General features: G+C 42.2%; 1 protein-coding gene across 1 annotated transcript in view; it reads right to left on the minus strand.

Moving 5' to 3' along the window:
- Window positions 1-13,050, minus strand: part of ENTREP2 (endosomal transmembrane epsin interactor 2) — a 92,806-nt gene that overhangs the window by 55,159 nt on the left and 24,597 nt on the right. The window contains exon 2 of the mRNA XM_047769205.1: window positions 9,807-9,941. Within this exon, the coding sequence (XP_047625161.1) occupies window positions 9,807-9,941 (135 nt within the window). The remainder of the gene's footprint in view (window positions 1-9,806; window positions 9,942-13,050) is intronic.

Genomic DNA, 13,050 nt, shown 5'->3' on the forward strand with positions numbered 1-13,050 from the left:
GCCTTCAGATTTGGACAGAATTGTACAACCTGCTTTTCTGGTTTTCCAGCTCATGGGCAGCAGATTGTGGGGTGCTGGTCTCCATAACCACGTAAGCCAAGTACTGTAATAAATCTCTCCATATATACATATATATATACACATTTTTTTTTCCTGCATAAAGCTGGCAGAAGGAGAAGTGAATGCACAAAATTACCTGTAAAAAAGGAGCCAGAGGTAACTGGGGTCTGTGGATACATTCACCAGCTAGATTGCAGTGATGGCTCCACAGGTGTCAAAACTCATATATATATATACACAAACACATTTTCTTTTTGCAAGAGACAGTTTATAATGCATGCATGCATGCAGTGCACATCATGGAACAAACCTAAACCAGGAGGAACTAAAAATGGAAGTTACGAATCCCAGCTTCTATGGCATCTTCAACAAAGGATAATCATTTCACAGAGAAATGATGGGACAAAGGAAAGCAGTTTTAAGTTTTCAAGGTTAGAAAACTGTGGGACAGGAAATATATAGGAGGAACTTAATGGAGGAAGTTGTTTTTTTTTTTTTAAAAAGGAATCTATTTCATTCAAGTTCTTTAGAGAAAGATACACTGAAAGGTGGACGAACAAATGACTTTTTGCTGGATACATTATTATGATGACTCTTTATCAGGTGAAATGCTGAGAGGAAAGGTGACTAACATAATGGGAATTTATAGAAATACTTCATCCAATTGGTTACACAGTCTTAGGCAAGATACTTAGCCTCCAAGATTCACTTTCTTAATAGTAAAATGGTGAATATCTTGCTAAATATTCCACAAACTGATTTTTATCTTTGGAGTACACATATTTTATGCCAATGGGTAACATTCCCAGGAGGTCACCAGCACAAAATCAAGCTGTCAACGTGAACTGCTGAGAATGTTAACATCTGGAAATTGCCAATCATACATACCCTTTGGGTTTTCCCACTGGAATGTATAATAGATTGGGTTTTGCCATTGGAATCTGGAATAGACTATAGACAGATTTTTCTCTGGAAAAACTTAAGACATCTTTTGTAGAGATCTTCAGACATTTCATTAGAATTAGAAATGTGTGTATGTATGGCCAGACACTATGTCATGTTATCCCTGTATTCGGAGCTGAGTGTGTTTAGAATCATTCAGCAACAGAATCCAAATGTTTCTTCATATCTTTCACTTCCTTAGTCTTTTAGATGTCACCAATTCTTTTTGTTATTTTTAAAAGTTTTATTGAAGCATAGTTGATGTACAATGTTCTGATCATTTCTGCTGTACAACAGTGATTCAGTTGTCCATGTACACACATCCATTCTTTTTCAGATTCTTTTCCAACATAGATTATCACAGAATACTGGGTAGAGTTCTACCAATTCTATTCTTATAGCTAACCTACCCCTATAACCTGTGCATACATAAAATTTTATTCATCTCTCCACTTGGCAAAATAATGGTCCTCCCTTAAGACAGAGCAGAGGACCGAAAATGTTCTCATCATTGAACATTTTAATTTCCTGTCACTATATTCCTGGAAATACTGCACTGCACGGTAACTGTATGTTTTGCTTGTGACTTTCCCCCACTAGACAGAGAGGGCAGACTCTGTGCCTTTTATCTCTGAACATCCAAGGTCCAATGCTGGCACAGAAGAGGTGCTCAAAACATTTACTGAGTGAATGAATGAATAAAAAACTCACCGATTTCAGAGACAGTTCTGAGGGCACTGAGGGACTGTGAGAGGTAACCAGTCTGACAAGGTCGACCACACACACTGCCCCTGAGGACAGGACTGCTATAAATATATCACTAGAAATACTTCTGTTTCAACATCTGAGTCTCCTGGACCTGGTTTTAACTCAGCAGGTATGGATAAGTCACAGCCCTCTTGGGTGGAACCTTTGTCCTGTTATGATTATTCCAAAGATGCTACATGGGTTTGTGAGTATAGACATCCCATGAAACTGACTACATCCCACAACTATAAAGAGGAAAATGATGTCACCAAAATCAGAAGGTAAGGAGGCAGAGTTTCAGGAGTTTTGGAAGCCAGGGACAGAGAGGCCATTCAGGAAGATGGTGATCACCCATCCCTATCACACTGGGGACAGCCTTGCCATGCTGTGCTCAATGGCCGGGAGACCTCATTCTCTCCCCACATTCCTTACATGGAGCCCGTGGTTGCTAAGGGGATAGTGGGAATTTAACATCCTTCTCATCTATGCTGGCATCCCACCTAGCCAGAGGGACCTCCCCTTTCAGACCTAGGGGTGAAAATAAAGCTGTAGAGAGATATAAAGATCTCTCTTGCTATGTGTGGCAGCCCACTTCAGAAAATGGGAAGGTAATGTCTAGCAGGTGAGTACTGTGTGTGCACGTGTATGTGTTCGTGTGTGTGTGTGTTCGTGTGTGTGTGTGTGTGTGTGTGTGGTATTTCACAATGCCAGTCAAATCTGTGTGTTCTGCCCCAAAATATTAGCATTCACTTTTTTTTTTTTTTGCTTTTTAGAGCTGCACCTGTGGCATGTGGAGGTTCCCAGGCTAGGGGTCTAATCAGAGCTACAGCTGCCGGCCTACACCACAGCCACAGCAATGCAGGATCCGAGCCACATCTGCGACCTACACCACAGCTCATGGCAACACCAATCCTTGACCCACTGAGCGAGGCCAGGGATCAAACTGGCAACCTCATGGTTCCTAGTCAGATTCATTTCTGCTGCGCCACAATAGGAACTCCAGAATTCACTTACTCTCAAAACCATTTTTATTCCTTTGATATGCTTAATAACTTAAGACTAAATGATGAGTTAATTTTTCAGGTCCTTACGTTTTTAGGAAATTGTCTTGCCTCATTTTTTTTTTCTTTAACCTCCTTAGCGACAAAGATAAAGTACCTTCAAGAGAAGATAAGAAAGCATATAAACTCAATAATGATTGATTTCTTGGGAAGCTCTTATCTCCTTGTCCATTGATAACATTTCTGTGGGTAATTTGCTTTACTATGGCTCAATAAATTGGACCAGGTACATGAAACCTACAAGCAAAGAGAGATCTTTACCTCGCTTTTGAATTAGAATTACATCATTATAATAAGACCAGAATGACATTCTGGGATCTAGCAAAGAATGAGAGTTGGGATGAATACAATATCGACACATGATGAGGCATATTCCACCTCAACTTAACAATTCCAGTTTCTGTAACCTTTTAAAAAATTCTGTTAATACTGATCAGAAAATACGTCACAATCTTATGCTGGGTTTGACTTGGCAAAGGCAACTATTAAACTACCCAAAGGCAACTATTAAACTATTATTTTGTCAGTTAATATTCCAAAAGCCCAGGCATTACCTTATCAGGAAAGGGGCCTCAAGTGGTAGCCATTCCCACCACTGTCCAGTGCTTTGGGAGAGCAGATGCTGAAATCTTAGTTTGTTAAAGAAGGCTCTGCCATCAGGGAACAGGGACCCGAGTCTTGGAGAAGACCAAGATTCTGAGGTCCGAGGAGACCGGCCCACCACCAGAGCTGCTCAGGGACCCAGGACCCAGGAGGAGCTGGCTGGCCTTCCTCTGGGTTGTTCCCTTCAGCCACATAATAGGCAAGAAGATGCTCCCTCCATGCAGATCTACAATTCTGAAAATCCCTGCAGGGCACAATGGGGTTCTGGGTCCCTTCTGTGCTCTTTCCCCTGGCCTCATGCCCCTCAGAGTGGAGCAGCAAACTTTACGAGACAGAAGGCATTATGTATGAGACTGTCAACATCCTCAAGAGAAAGGCTGGTCTGTCCCCCAGATCTAGGATAAGAGATGGCCAGGAAAGCTGAAAAGAGATCAAGGAAGAGGGGACTTGAGAGCTTCCAAACCACCAAAAACAATCTGAGGGACCAGTGAGGCAGCAGCCCCATCATGTTCTGGGTTCCAGATTTCTCATCAGCCAGAAAAAAGATCATTTTCTGCTCCATTTCCTTGATGACGGCCAGTGCCTGTACAACCTTCCAGGCATCATGAGTAATGGGGGTGGGGTGGGGGGAGGTAAGTAAGTAGTCAGACCAAAGTCACTCAAATCAAAGGATCTTTTATTCCCAAAACATTTATATGGGATTTCCAGGGCACAAACTGAGCTCATTAGATACAAAGTACGGATAATCTATCATTTAATATGGAAATTTAGGCATGGGGTGTTACTAATCAGATAACTGGAGCCTCCAATCAGATATTAAGAGACCAATGAACCTGCTCTAATTACTGACCAAAAAAAAGCAAGCACGTGAAATTAATCACAGTGACATTCCCACTCACGCCTTCCCGACGCTGAGTGCCAAGAATGTTTGCAGCTAACAGAAGCGGCTCCCAAGGAAATCTGCTCCAGCCGCCCCTCCCCACAGTGGCTCCTCTCCTGCCACCCGTGTGCATTTTGAGAGGGTTATTAACACAGAGAAGCCACCCCAGGTCCCTTCACTGTGGGTGAGTTATCAAACACAGCCTGGCTTGAATGAGCATATGAAAAATGACTGCACCACTGCTTACAAGAAAACTGGAATTCAGTTTTACGTGAATCTCAGAGGAAGACATACCACATTTATTTGAAGGAAGGACAAAACCTTAATTACGCTAAACCCTGCGTAAATAGAGCCCGATGCTTGATAAGAGTTAGGACTTGCCCTTAGTGCTTGGAAGGATCCATGGACCTCAGAAAAGATCCAAGAAAGGACTAAACTATGTGGAAAACTCCCCTGTAATTAATTAACTAGCTAGAGAAGGCCACAGTTTAAGATTTTGAAGCACAGATATGAAGGCTCAGGAAATAAAGGACAAAGAAACAGTCTGAGCAGTGAGCTGCCCAAACTCGAGATCCCACCAAAAGCAGTGAATGAAGATAACACTCACTGCAGAAAACAAGACCAGGAGGAGAGGCTTAAGGAAATGGAGCTGGTAAAGAAAAAGTTTTAAAAACTAGAGATAATGACAGTGATGAAAGACAGGTAAGAGTAGTCCAAGGAAAGCACAGTTATCCTAAAAATAAGAAAACAGAAAACAGAAATTCCAATGTATAGTTCAAGAAAACTTTTCTGAAATAAAGCAAGGTGCAAACTCATAGGCTGAAAGCGTACCTGGAAATTTGAGGAAGACTGATGATCGGTGTCAAGACATATCATATGAACTTAATGGACTTGATGGTTTTTTTGTTCTGTTTTGTTTTTGCTTTTTAGGGCCACATGTGCAACATATGGAAGTTCCCAGGCTAGAGGCTGAATGGGAGCCATAGCTGTTGACCTACGCCACAGCCACAGTAATGCCAGATCTAAGCCATGTCTGCAACCTACACCACAACTCACGGCAAAGCCAGATCCTTAACCCACTGAGCGAGTCCAGGGATTGAACCCATGTCCACATGGATCCTAGTCAGGTTTGTTATCACTGAGCCACATGGGAACTCTCTGGACTTGATCATTTAAAAACACCATTGATATCTAGACCAAAAAAATGTTGCCTTATATCAGATAGGATGAGCTAGATTATGCGATGGTAAAAAAAAAAAAAAAAATACCTCCAAAGTCTCAGAGGGTTAAAATAGCAAGTCTGTTTCTCACTCATTTTATGTGTCTGACATGGGCACACATGGCCGAGTCATGGGGCCCCTGCCCACTACAGACACCCAGGCTGATTTTCCAGTTACTGTGCCAGAGGGAAGGAGAGCCTTGAAGGATCTCACACCACAGGTCCCAACACTCAGGCTTGGAAGTGACCCTTGTATATTTCACTCACATGGCCCTAAGCAACCACCAGGGCACTAGGACTAGGACTAGGGGGATGTAGAGTTAGAAACATGTTTAAACAACATTGATGACTATCACATATCAAAAAGGAAGAGAGCATTAGGCTGATTTTAAGATCTTTCTCTATAGAAATACTCAATGTCAAAAGAGAGTGGTACATCATCTAAAAACCCCTAGGGAGAAAATGTGTTCCTCAAAAATTCTATACTGAATTTATGGATAAGAACTCCAGGTTCTGCTCAGGATGCAGAAAGCTAAAAAGAGCATCTCCCCCGCCATTACAGCAAGAAGATATTGGGCATTGGGCACTCTGCAAATTCACATCTCAAGTTGGTCCCATCCCACAGCCAAGGGCACAGGACAACCAGCTAATCTGAATGAAGCAAAGACAGAGAGACAGGAGGATGTTCTCACCTGGGAAGATGTAGTCTGACCCATTCCAGGGGAAAAGGTAGGATAGGGAATTTAGCAGAGAGATGGAAACTTTAAGGGAAAATCAAATGGAAATGCTAGTAATAAAAAGCACAGTCACAGAAGTGAAGAATGTCTTGGACAGAGTCATGGGCAGATTCATTAGAGCTGAGGAAAAAAAAAAAAAATGACCACGTGGCATTGATCTTGGGGATGCAAGGCTGGCCGGTTCACCATTCAAAAAGTCAACGTGATCGGAGTCTCCATCGTGGCTCAGTGATTAGCGAACCCAACTGGTATCCATGAGGATATTGGTTCCATCCCCGGCCTCAAACAGTGGGTTAAAGATCCGGCGTTGCCGTGAGCTGCGGTATAGGTCGCAGATACAGCTCGGATCCTGCATTGCTGTGGCTGTGGCATAGGCTGGCAGCTGGACCCCTAGCCTGGGAACCTCCATATGCCTCAGGTCGCCCATAAAAAAACAAAAGATAGAAAAAAGTCAACGTGATTCACGACAATCAGCAGACTAAGGAAGAAAAAAGTATATGAACATCTAAGCAGATGCAGAAAGTACTCTGACAAATCCAACATCTACCATAATAAAAACTCTCAGAAAACTAGGAACAGGAGAGAACTTCCACAACCAGAGAGTGGACATTTATAAAAAATCAGAGCTAACATCAAACTCAATTTCTAGAATCAGAAACAAGGCAAGGACAGATGCTCTCACACTTCTGACACTCTCCTAGAGTCAAGGAAGAGAAATCAGAGGCATCCAGATGGGAAAAGAAGATGTACAATGGCATCTCTTTGACAATATCACATGACTGCCTCCATGGAAAATCCAAAAGAATCTATGAAAGAGCTCCTAGAACTAGTAAGTGAGTTTAGCAAGATCACAAGTATACAAGATCAGTAACAAAAATCAATTTTCTATTGCCACAAATAAACAAGAGACAATAGGTTTTTTTTTCTTTTTCAGTTTCTTTTCCCATATAGATTATCATAGAATACTGGGTAGCACTTCCTGTGCTATACAGCAATTCTCCATTTAAAAAATTTAGAAAAAATTTGAAAGCATCATTAAAATAAGAGCACCAGTACACATAAAATACTTTAAGCATAAATAGTCTAAAATATGTTATGATCTATATACTAAAAACTACACAACACTGAGGGGAAAAAAAGAAACACTGATGAAATCAAAGAAGACATAAATAAATGATGACCTAAACCATGAATATATTCATTATCTCCAAATTGATATATACATTCAATGCAATCTCAATCAAAATCCTAGCAATATTTCCATTGAAACTGATCAGATGATTCCAAAATTTATATGGAAATGCAAACACATTGCTTGGAATAACCAAAACAGTTGTGGAAAACAGCCAAGTTGGGGGACAGCAGTGAACAGACTCTTACTTCTAAGAGTCTCTTGCCCTCTGATCTCCGATGACACTCAGCTCCCCCTACAGCCACTGCTCCCTTTCCAGGCCCTCAATTTGGGGGCAGGGGCAGGCTGCTCACTACTGATCCTTCCACCTCAGTCATAAATCTTGCCTCCTCTGGGCCTCATACCACCAGCTCCAACAGTCCCCACTGCTACTCAAGTTTTGGAAGCAAATTCATTGAGAGGTTTGATTTAGTCTTTCTTTTCCTTCAATCTTTACCACTGTCCTGGGCCATATGAACATAAATGGGGATGGACCACTAATGAGGCACCCAATCTTGGCTGGAACTTCTTCAGTATTTCTCACTTCAGCCCATTCAAGCAACCCCATCCCATGTGGTCTCCTTGTCAGGGCACCAGGACAGAGGACAAGGGAGGGCTGTAAGCTCACCTGCTTGACCCAGGCCTGGCTACTGACCCAACAGCATCATCACTGTTCCAAGCCATGGTCACCTCCTCAGGGGCTGGAGGGACCCCCTGAGGGCAGATGTCTTGGGGGAGCAGGCCAAATCCCTCCAATCCATCCAGCCAGGAGAGAGATGTGACTTCCACGGGGTGGAGGTTGCACTATAATTACAATGACCTATTGACTCGTTACATCTTTTTTAGTAGGGAAGGAAAAGGTGCCTAGTTTGAGGAGATGACTTAGAAGTGGGCAGAATAAATTCTCAGAGTGAGCACAGCTGACATTGGTGGGCTTTAGCCAGTGACTCTGAGCATTCCCCAGAGGCACTAAGATAGAACTGTGGGGGTTTCGTTGTGGCCCAGCAGAAATGAATCCAACTAGTAACCACGAGGATGATGGTTCGATCCCTGGCCTTGCTCAGTGGGTTAAGGATCCAGTGTTGCCACGAGCTGTGGTATAGGTCACATACATGGCTCAGATCCTATGTTGCTGTAGCTGTGGCACAGGCTGGCAGCTGTAGCTCCGATTCGACTCCCAGCCTGGAAACCTCCATGTGCCTCAGTTGCAGCCTTAAAAAGCATTAAAAAAAAAAAAAGACGGAAACTGGTTGTATGCAACATGAGACAGTAAGCACTCTGACAAATTCAAGATTCACCATGATACAAAAAAAAAAAAAAAAAAAGCTGCAGCAGACTAGGAATAGGAGGGGATTTCCATGGAAAACACTTTGTACACAGAGGATGGGCCCTTGACTATTGCATTCTGGCTTCCTCTGACCTCCTGGATCTGTCACTCTGGTGGGCTGCTGGGACCAATGAACGGGGGCCATCCTCCCTGGAAACAAGGCAGGTGCTAGGGGCCAGGCCCCCTCCCACCACAGGCTTTAGGTGCTTACTCTATCTCTGCAGGCACTGCTCACCTGCTAACCAGTTTCCTAGGGCACTGGAGTTAACAGGGAGCTCACCAGTCTGGTCACCATTGTCAACATGACACCCTTGGAGGACGAGCCACAGGCTCCCATTCCTGAAGGGAGCCTTCCATCTCTCTGGATTCCCAGGGGGGCCCCCTAGAGCCCAACTCTACCCCTGTACATGCACTACAGGCACCCTACATGTCATAAATACAATTTTGCCACCAACCAAGGGCTCCTTGGACTGCAGCCACATCTTTCAAAAGGTTGGCAGTTCAGTTTCAGGGAAAAGAGGAGATGAATTCGGTTGATTGTTCACATGCATTTTTAAGTGGCTGATTTCGACCTTCAGGAGTAGGAAAAACTTTTAGGAAGAAAAGGAAAGGAATAATAGAAACAATTTTCCATGTCATTTTTTAAAAAATCAGATGCTGTCCACAGGAATAGATTGCCATGGGAGACTGTAAAATTTCTTTCTCCAAATATCATTTAAAAGGCAAAATAAATACCCATCTGTTCCCTGATGTTGTAACAAGCAAAAATGTTAGAAAAGCAGTAGCATGAATCACATCCACATTTGTAAAGACCTCTTTCAACCATTCAGCCCTACCTCACAGATGTCAGAGGCAGTGAAAGGATGAAAATGGAAAACCCAGCAAGCAAAACCTTTAAAGTGGAAATCTATAATTGTTAAAAACACTCCCGGGAAAGATACTTCCTCTTGCATTTGACCTAGTAGTTGAACTTAGAACTGAAAGGAACATAGTTAATAAAACTTTCCTAGATGTTTTAAGGATGGGATGGGAGGCTTGAGTAAGTGGAGCCTGGGTCACCTTCAAGGTCAGCCGCACGGCATTGCAATCCTCCTGGAGTGGGTTCAGCTTCAGTGTCTCCCCGAGGTTGCTGCAGCCAGACAACTGGTGCTTCATTTCACAGCAGACACACACCTCGACACTGTCAAACTTAATCTAGACAGAGGAACACAGACAGAGCATACAATTTAACAGCATTCTGCGCATTTGAGCAACACAATTAAGAAACTGCGACTAGCATCCCATTTTGTTTTCTTTATATAATAAAGCCAAAATGATTTTTATTAGATAAGAGCCATCAGAAACATCATTAGGAATTATTTAAAATTCCTATTTTAAAATCAATTATTAAAAAATAAATTTTAAGAAACTAAAGTGATAAAAGTTACAGAAGATGACATGAAGTTGAGCATGGAGATGATATTATGGGTTTGTGCCTTGGCACATTCTACTCCTATGGGAAGTGATTCCTGTCTCCTTTCATGTACTAGTGAACTCCTATTCATTCATCCAGACCCAACTCCCAGCATCATCCTTGAAGCCTTGTCTGGTTTCCCTCCCTGGATTTGTTTGCTTCTCCCTTGGGAGAACATTCTGGCCCCACCTCTGTTGGAGATTTTTTTTTTTTGTCAGCTGCAGGTATTCCTGTCCTGTGAGCCCCAAAGACATTTACCATCACAGCGTTCACAATACCAATGAGATGGAAGCAGGCAGCAAGTGCTGAATAAATAAAAACACCCTAGAAAATTAAAAACTGTGGCAAGAAAAAATTCAATTCAAGTGGTTTTAAAAATCTGGACCCCCCAGAGGTGAGCCATAGAGCACACCTGACCCTGACCTGAAGCCAGAGGTGGATCTGCCCTGGCCAGGCTACAGAAATGAGCGAGAAACCACTGCCTTGAACAAGTACATGGCCATCCCCACCTTTCCCCACTGCGTGTCAAGTCCTCCATACTAAGAGCCATCACATATGCACCCAACTGATCACAGTCTCAGATTCCCGGAAGAGGGAAACAAAACAGCAACAGCCACAGGTCAAAGGCATTGTCCATGGCCAAATTTTTATCTATTCTAAGCCTTGAGATAACATCTCCTTTACCTACTTTATGATTCATCTTTGGTCTTTTCATTCAATCTTCTCAAAGAATTTATTATTTATGTATCTGAATTAGCACATGGTTAACTGAGTGGTGTGGGGGAACACTCACCTCCATACTGTCTGTAGTGATTCTCCAGATCTGCTCAGGGGCCTGAGCAGAGGAGGAGGGTCGTGTCCTGGATGTTGCCTTTAGAGACACTAATGCTTTTAGAATGTCTCCAGTCTCCAGGGCCTAAGTCCAGATAGAACTTGGAGCCCAGCTAAAGATGCCATAACAACACACCCATACAGCACTCAAAGAGAAGGGGCCCCCCACACCCAACCCTGCACCTGACCCAGGACCACTGCTGTTAGAGAGGTGCGGGCCAGACCAAGGTGAATGGCTGTGGCTCTGTGGCCATCACCTAACTGAAATCTACATAGTCATGTCATCAGCAACACAGTGATTTTTCTTTTTTCTTTTTGCAAAAGTCACACAAAACATTTAGAAATATCAAATAAAACAATAACAACAAAAATCACAACTGTGAGCTCTCCCTCTACCATGAGAAAACCACTGTTAAATTTGGGGGTAGTCAAATAGATTTCACCATCATTTGGTTATTTTTTTATTAAGGTATAGCTGATATGCAATGTTATGTCAATTTCTGTTGTACAGCAAAATGACTCAGATATATATATAGATATATATATATATATATATATATATATATATATATATGTATATATACATTCTTTTTTTTTTAAATCCTTTTAGGGCTGCACCCATGGCATATGGAAGTTCCCAGGCTAGGGGTCAAATCAGAGCTTCCCTACACCACAACCACAGAAACACCAGATTCAAGACACATCTGCAACCTACACCACAGCTCATGGTAATGCTGTATCCCTAACCCACTGAGTGAGGCCAGGATCCAACCTGTGTCCTCATGGATCTTAAGTTTTTGTTTCCACTGAGCCATGACAGGAACTCCTGTACATTCTTTTAATTTTTAAAAATTATTTATTTATTTATTTATTTATTTATTTATTTATTTATTTTCCGCTGTACAGCATGGGTACCAAGTTACACATACATGTATACATACTTTTTCCTCCCATTGTTGTGTTGCGATGTAAGTATCTAGACATATTTCTCAATGCTACACAGCAGGATCTCATCGTAAATCCATTCCAAGAGGAATAGTTTGCTTCTGTCAACCCCAAGCTCCTGATCCCTCCCACTCCCTCCTCTACCCCTGGGCAACCACAAGTCTACTCTCTAGACTTTCTTTTCTGTGGAAACATTCATTTGTGCTTAATATTAGATTCCAGTTATAAGTGATGTCATATGGTATTTATCTTTCTCTTTCTGACTTATTTCACTCAGTATGAGAGTCTCTAGTTCCATCCATGTTGCCGCAAATGGCATTATTTCATTCTTTTTTATGGAGTAAAAAATGGAGCAGTATTCCATTGTGTATATTTACCACATCTTCCTAATCCAATCACCTGTCAATGGACATTTTGGTTGTTTCCATGCCTTGGCTATTGCGAATAGTGCTGCAATGAACATGCGTGTGCATGTGTCTTTTTTAAGGAAAGTTTTGTCCGGATATATACCCACGAGTGGGATTGCTGGGTCATAACGTAGTTCTATGTATAATTTTCTAAGTTACCTCCATACTGTTCTCCATAGTGGCTGTACCAGCTTACACTCCCACCAACAGTGCAGGAAGATTCCCTTTTCTCCATAACCCCTCCAGCATTTGTTATTTGTGGACTTATTCATGATGCCCATTCTGACTGGTGTGAAGTGATATCTCATGATAGTTTTGATTTGCATTTCTCTAATAATCAGGGATGTTGAGCATTTTTTCATGTGCTTGTTGGCCATCTGTATATCTTCCTTGGAGAACAGTCTATTCAGGTCTTTTGCCCATTTTTCAATTGGGTGGCTGGCTTTTTTGCTATTGAGTTGTGTAAGTTGCTTGTATATCCTAGAGATTAAGCCCTTGTCCATTGAATCCCTTTCTCTACACCCCTCCAGCACTTGTTACTTGTGGACTTATTAATGATGGCCATTCTGACTGGCGTGAGGTGGTACCTCATAGTCATTTTGGTTTGCATTTCTCTAATAATCAGTGATGTTGAGCATTGTTTCAAGTGCTTGTTGGCCATCTGTAT

This window comes from Phacochoerus africanus, chromosome 2 (genome assembly GCF_016906955.1).
Source record: "Phacochoerus africanus isolate WHEZ1 chromosome 2, ROS_Pafr_v1, whole genome shotgun sequence".
NCBI classification, from domain to species: Eukaryota; Metazoa; Chordata; class Mammalia; order Artiodactyla; family Suidae; genus Phacochoerus; species Phacochoerus africanus.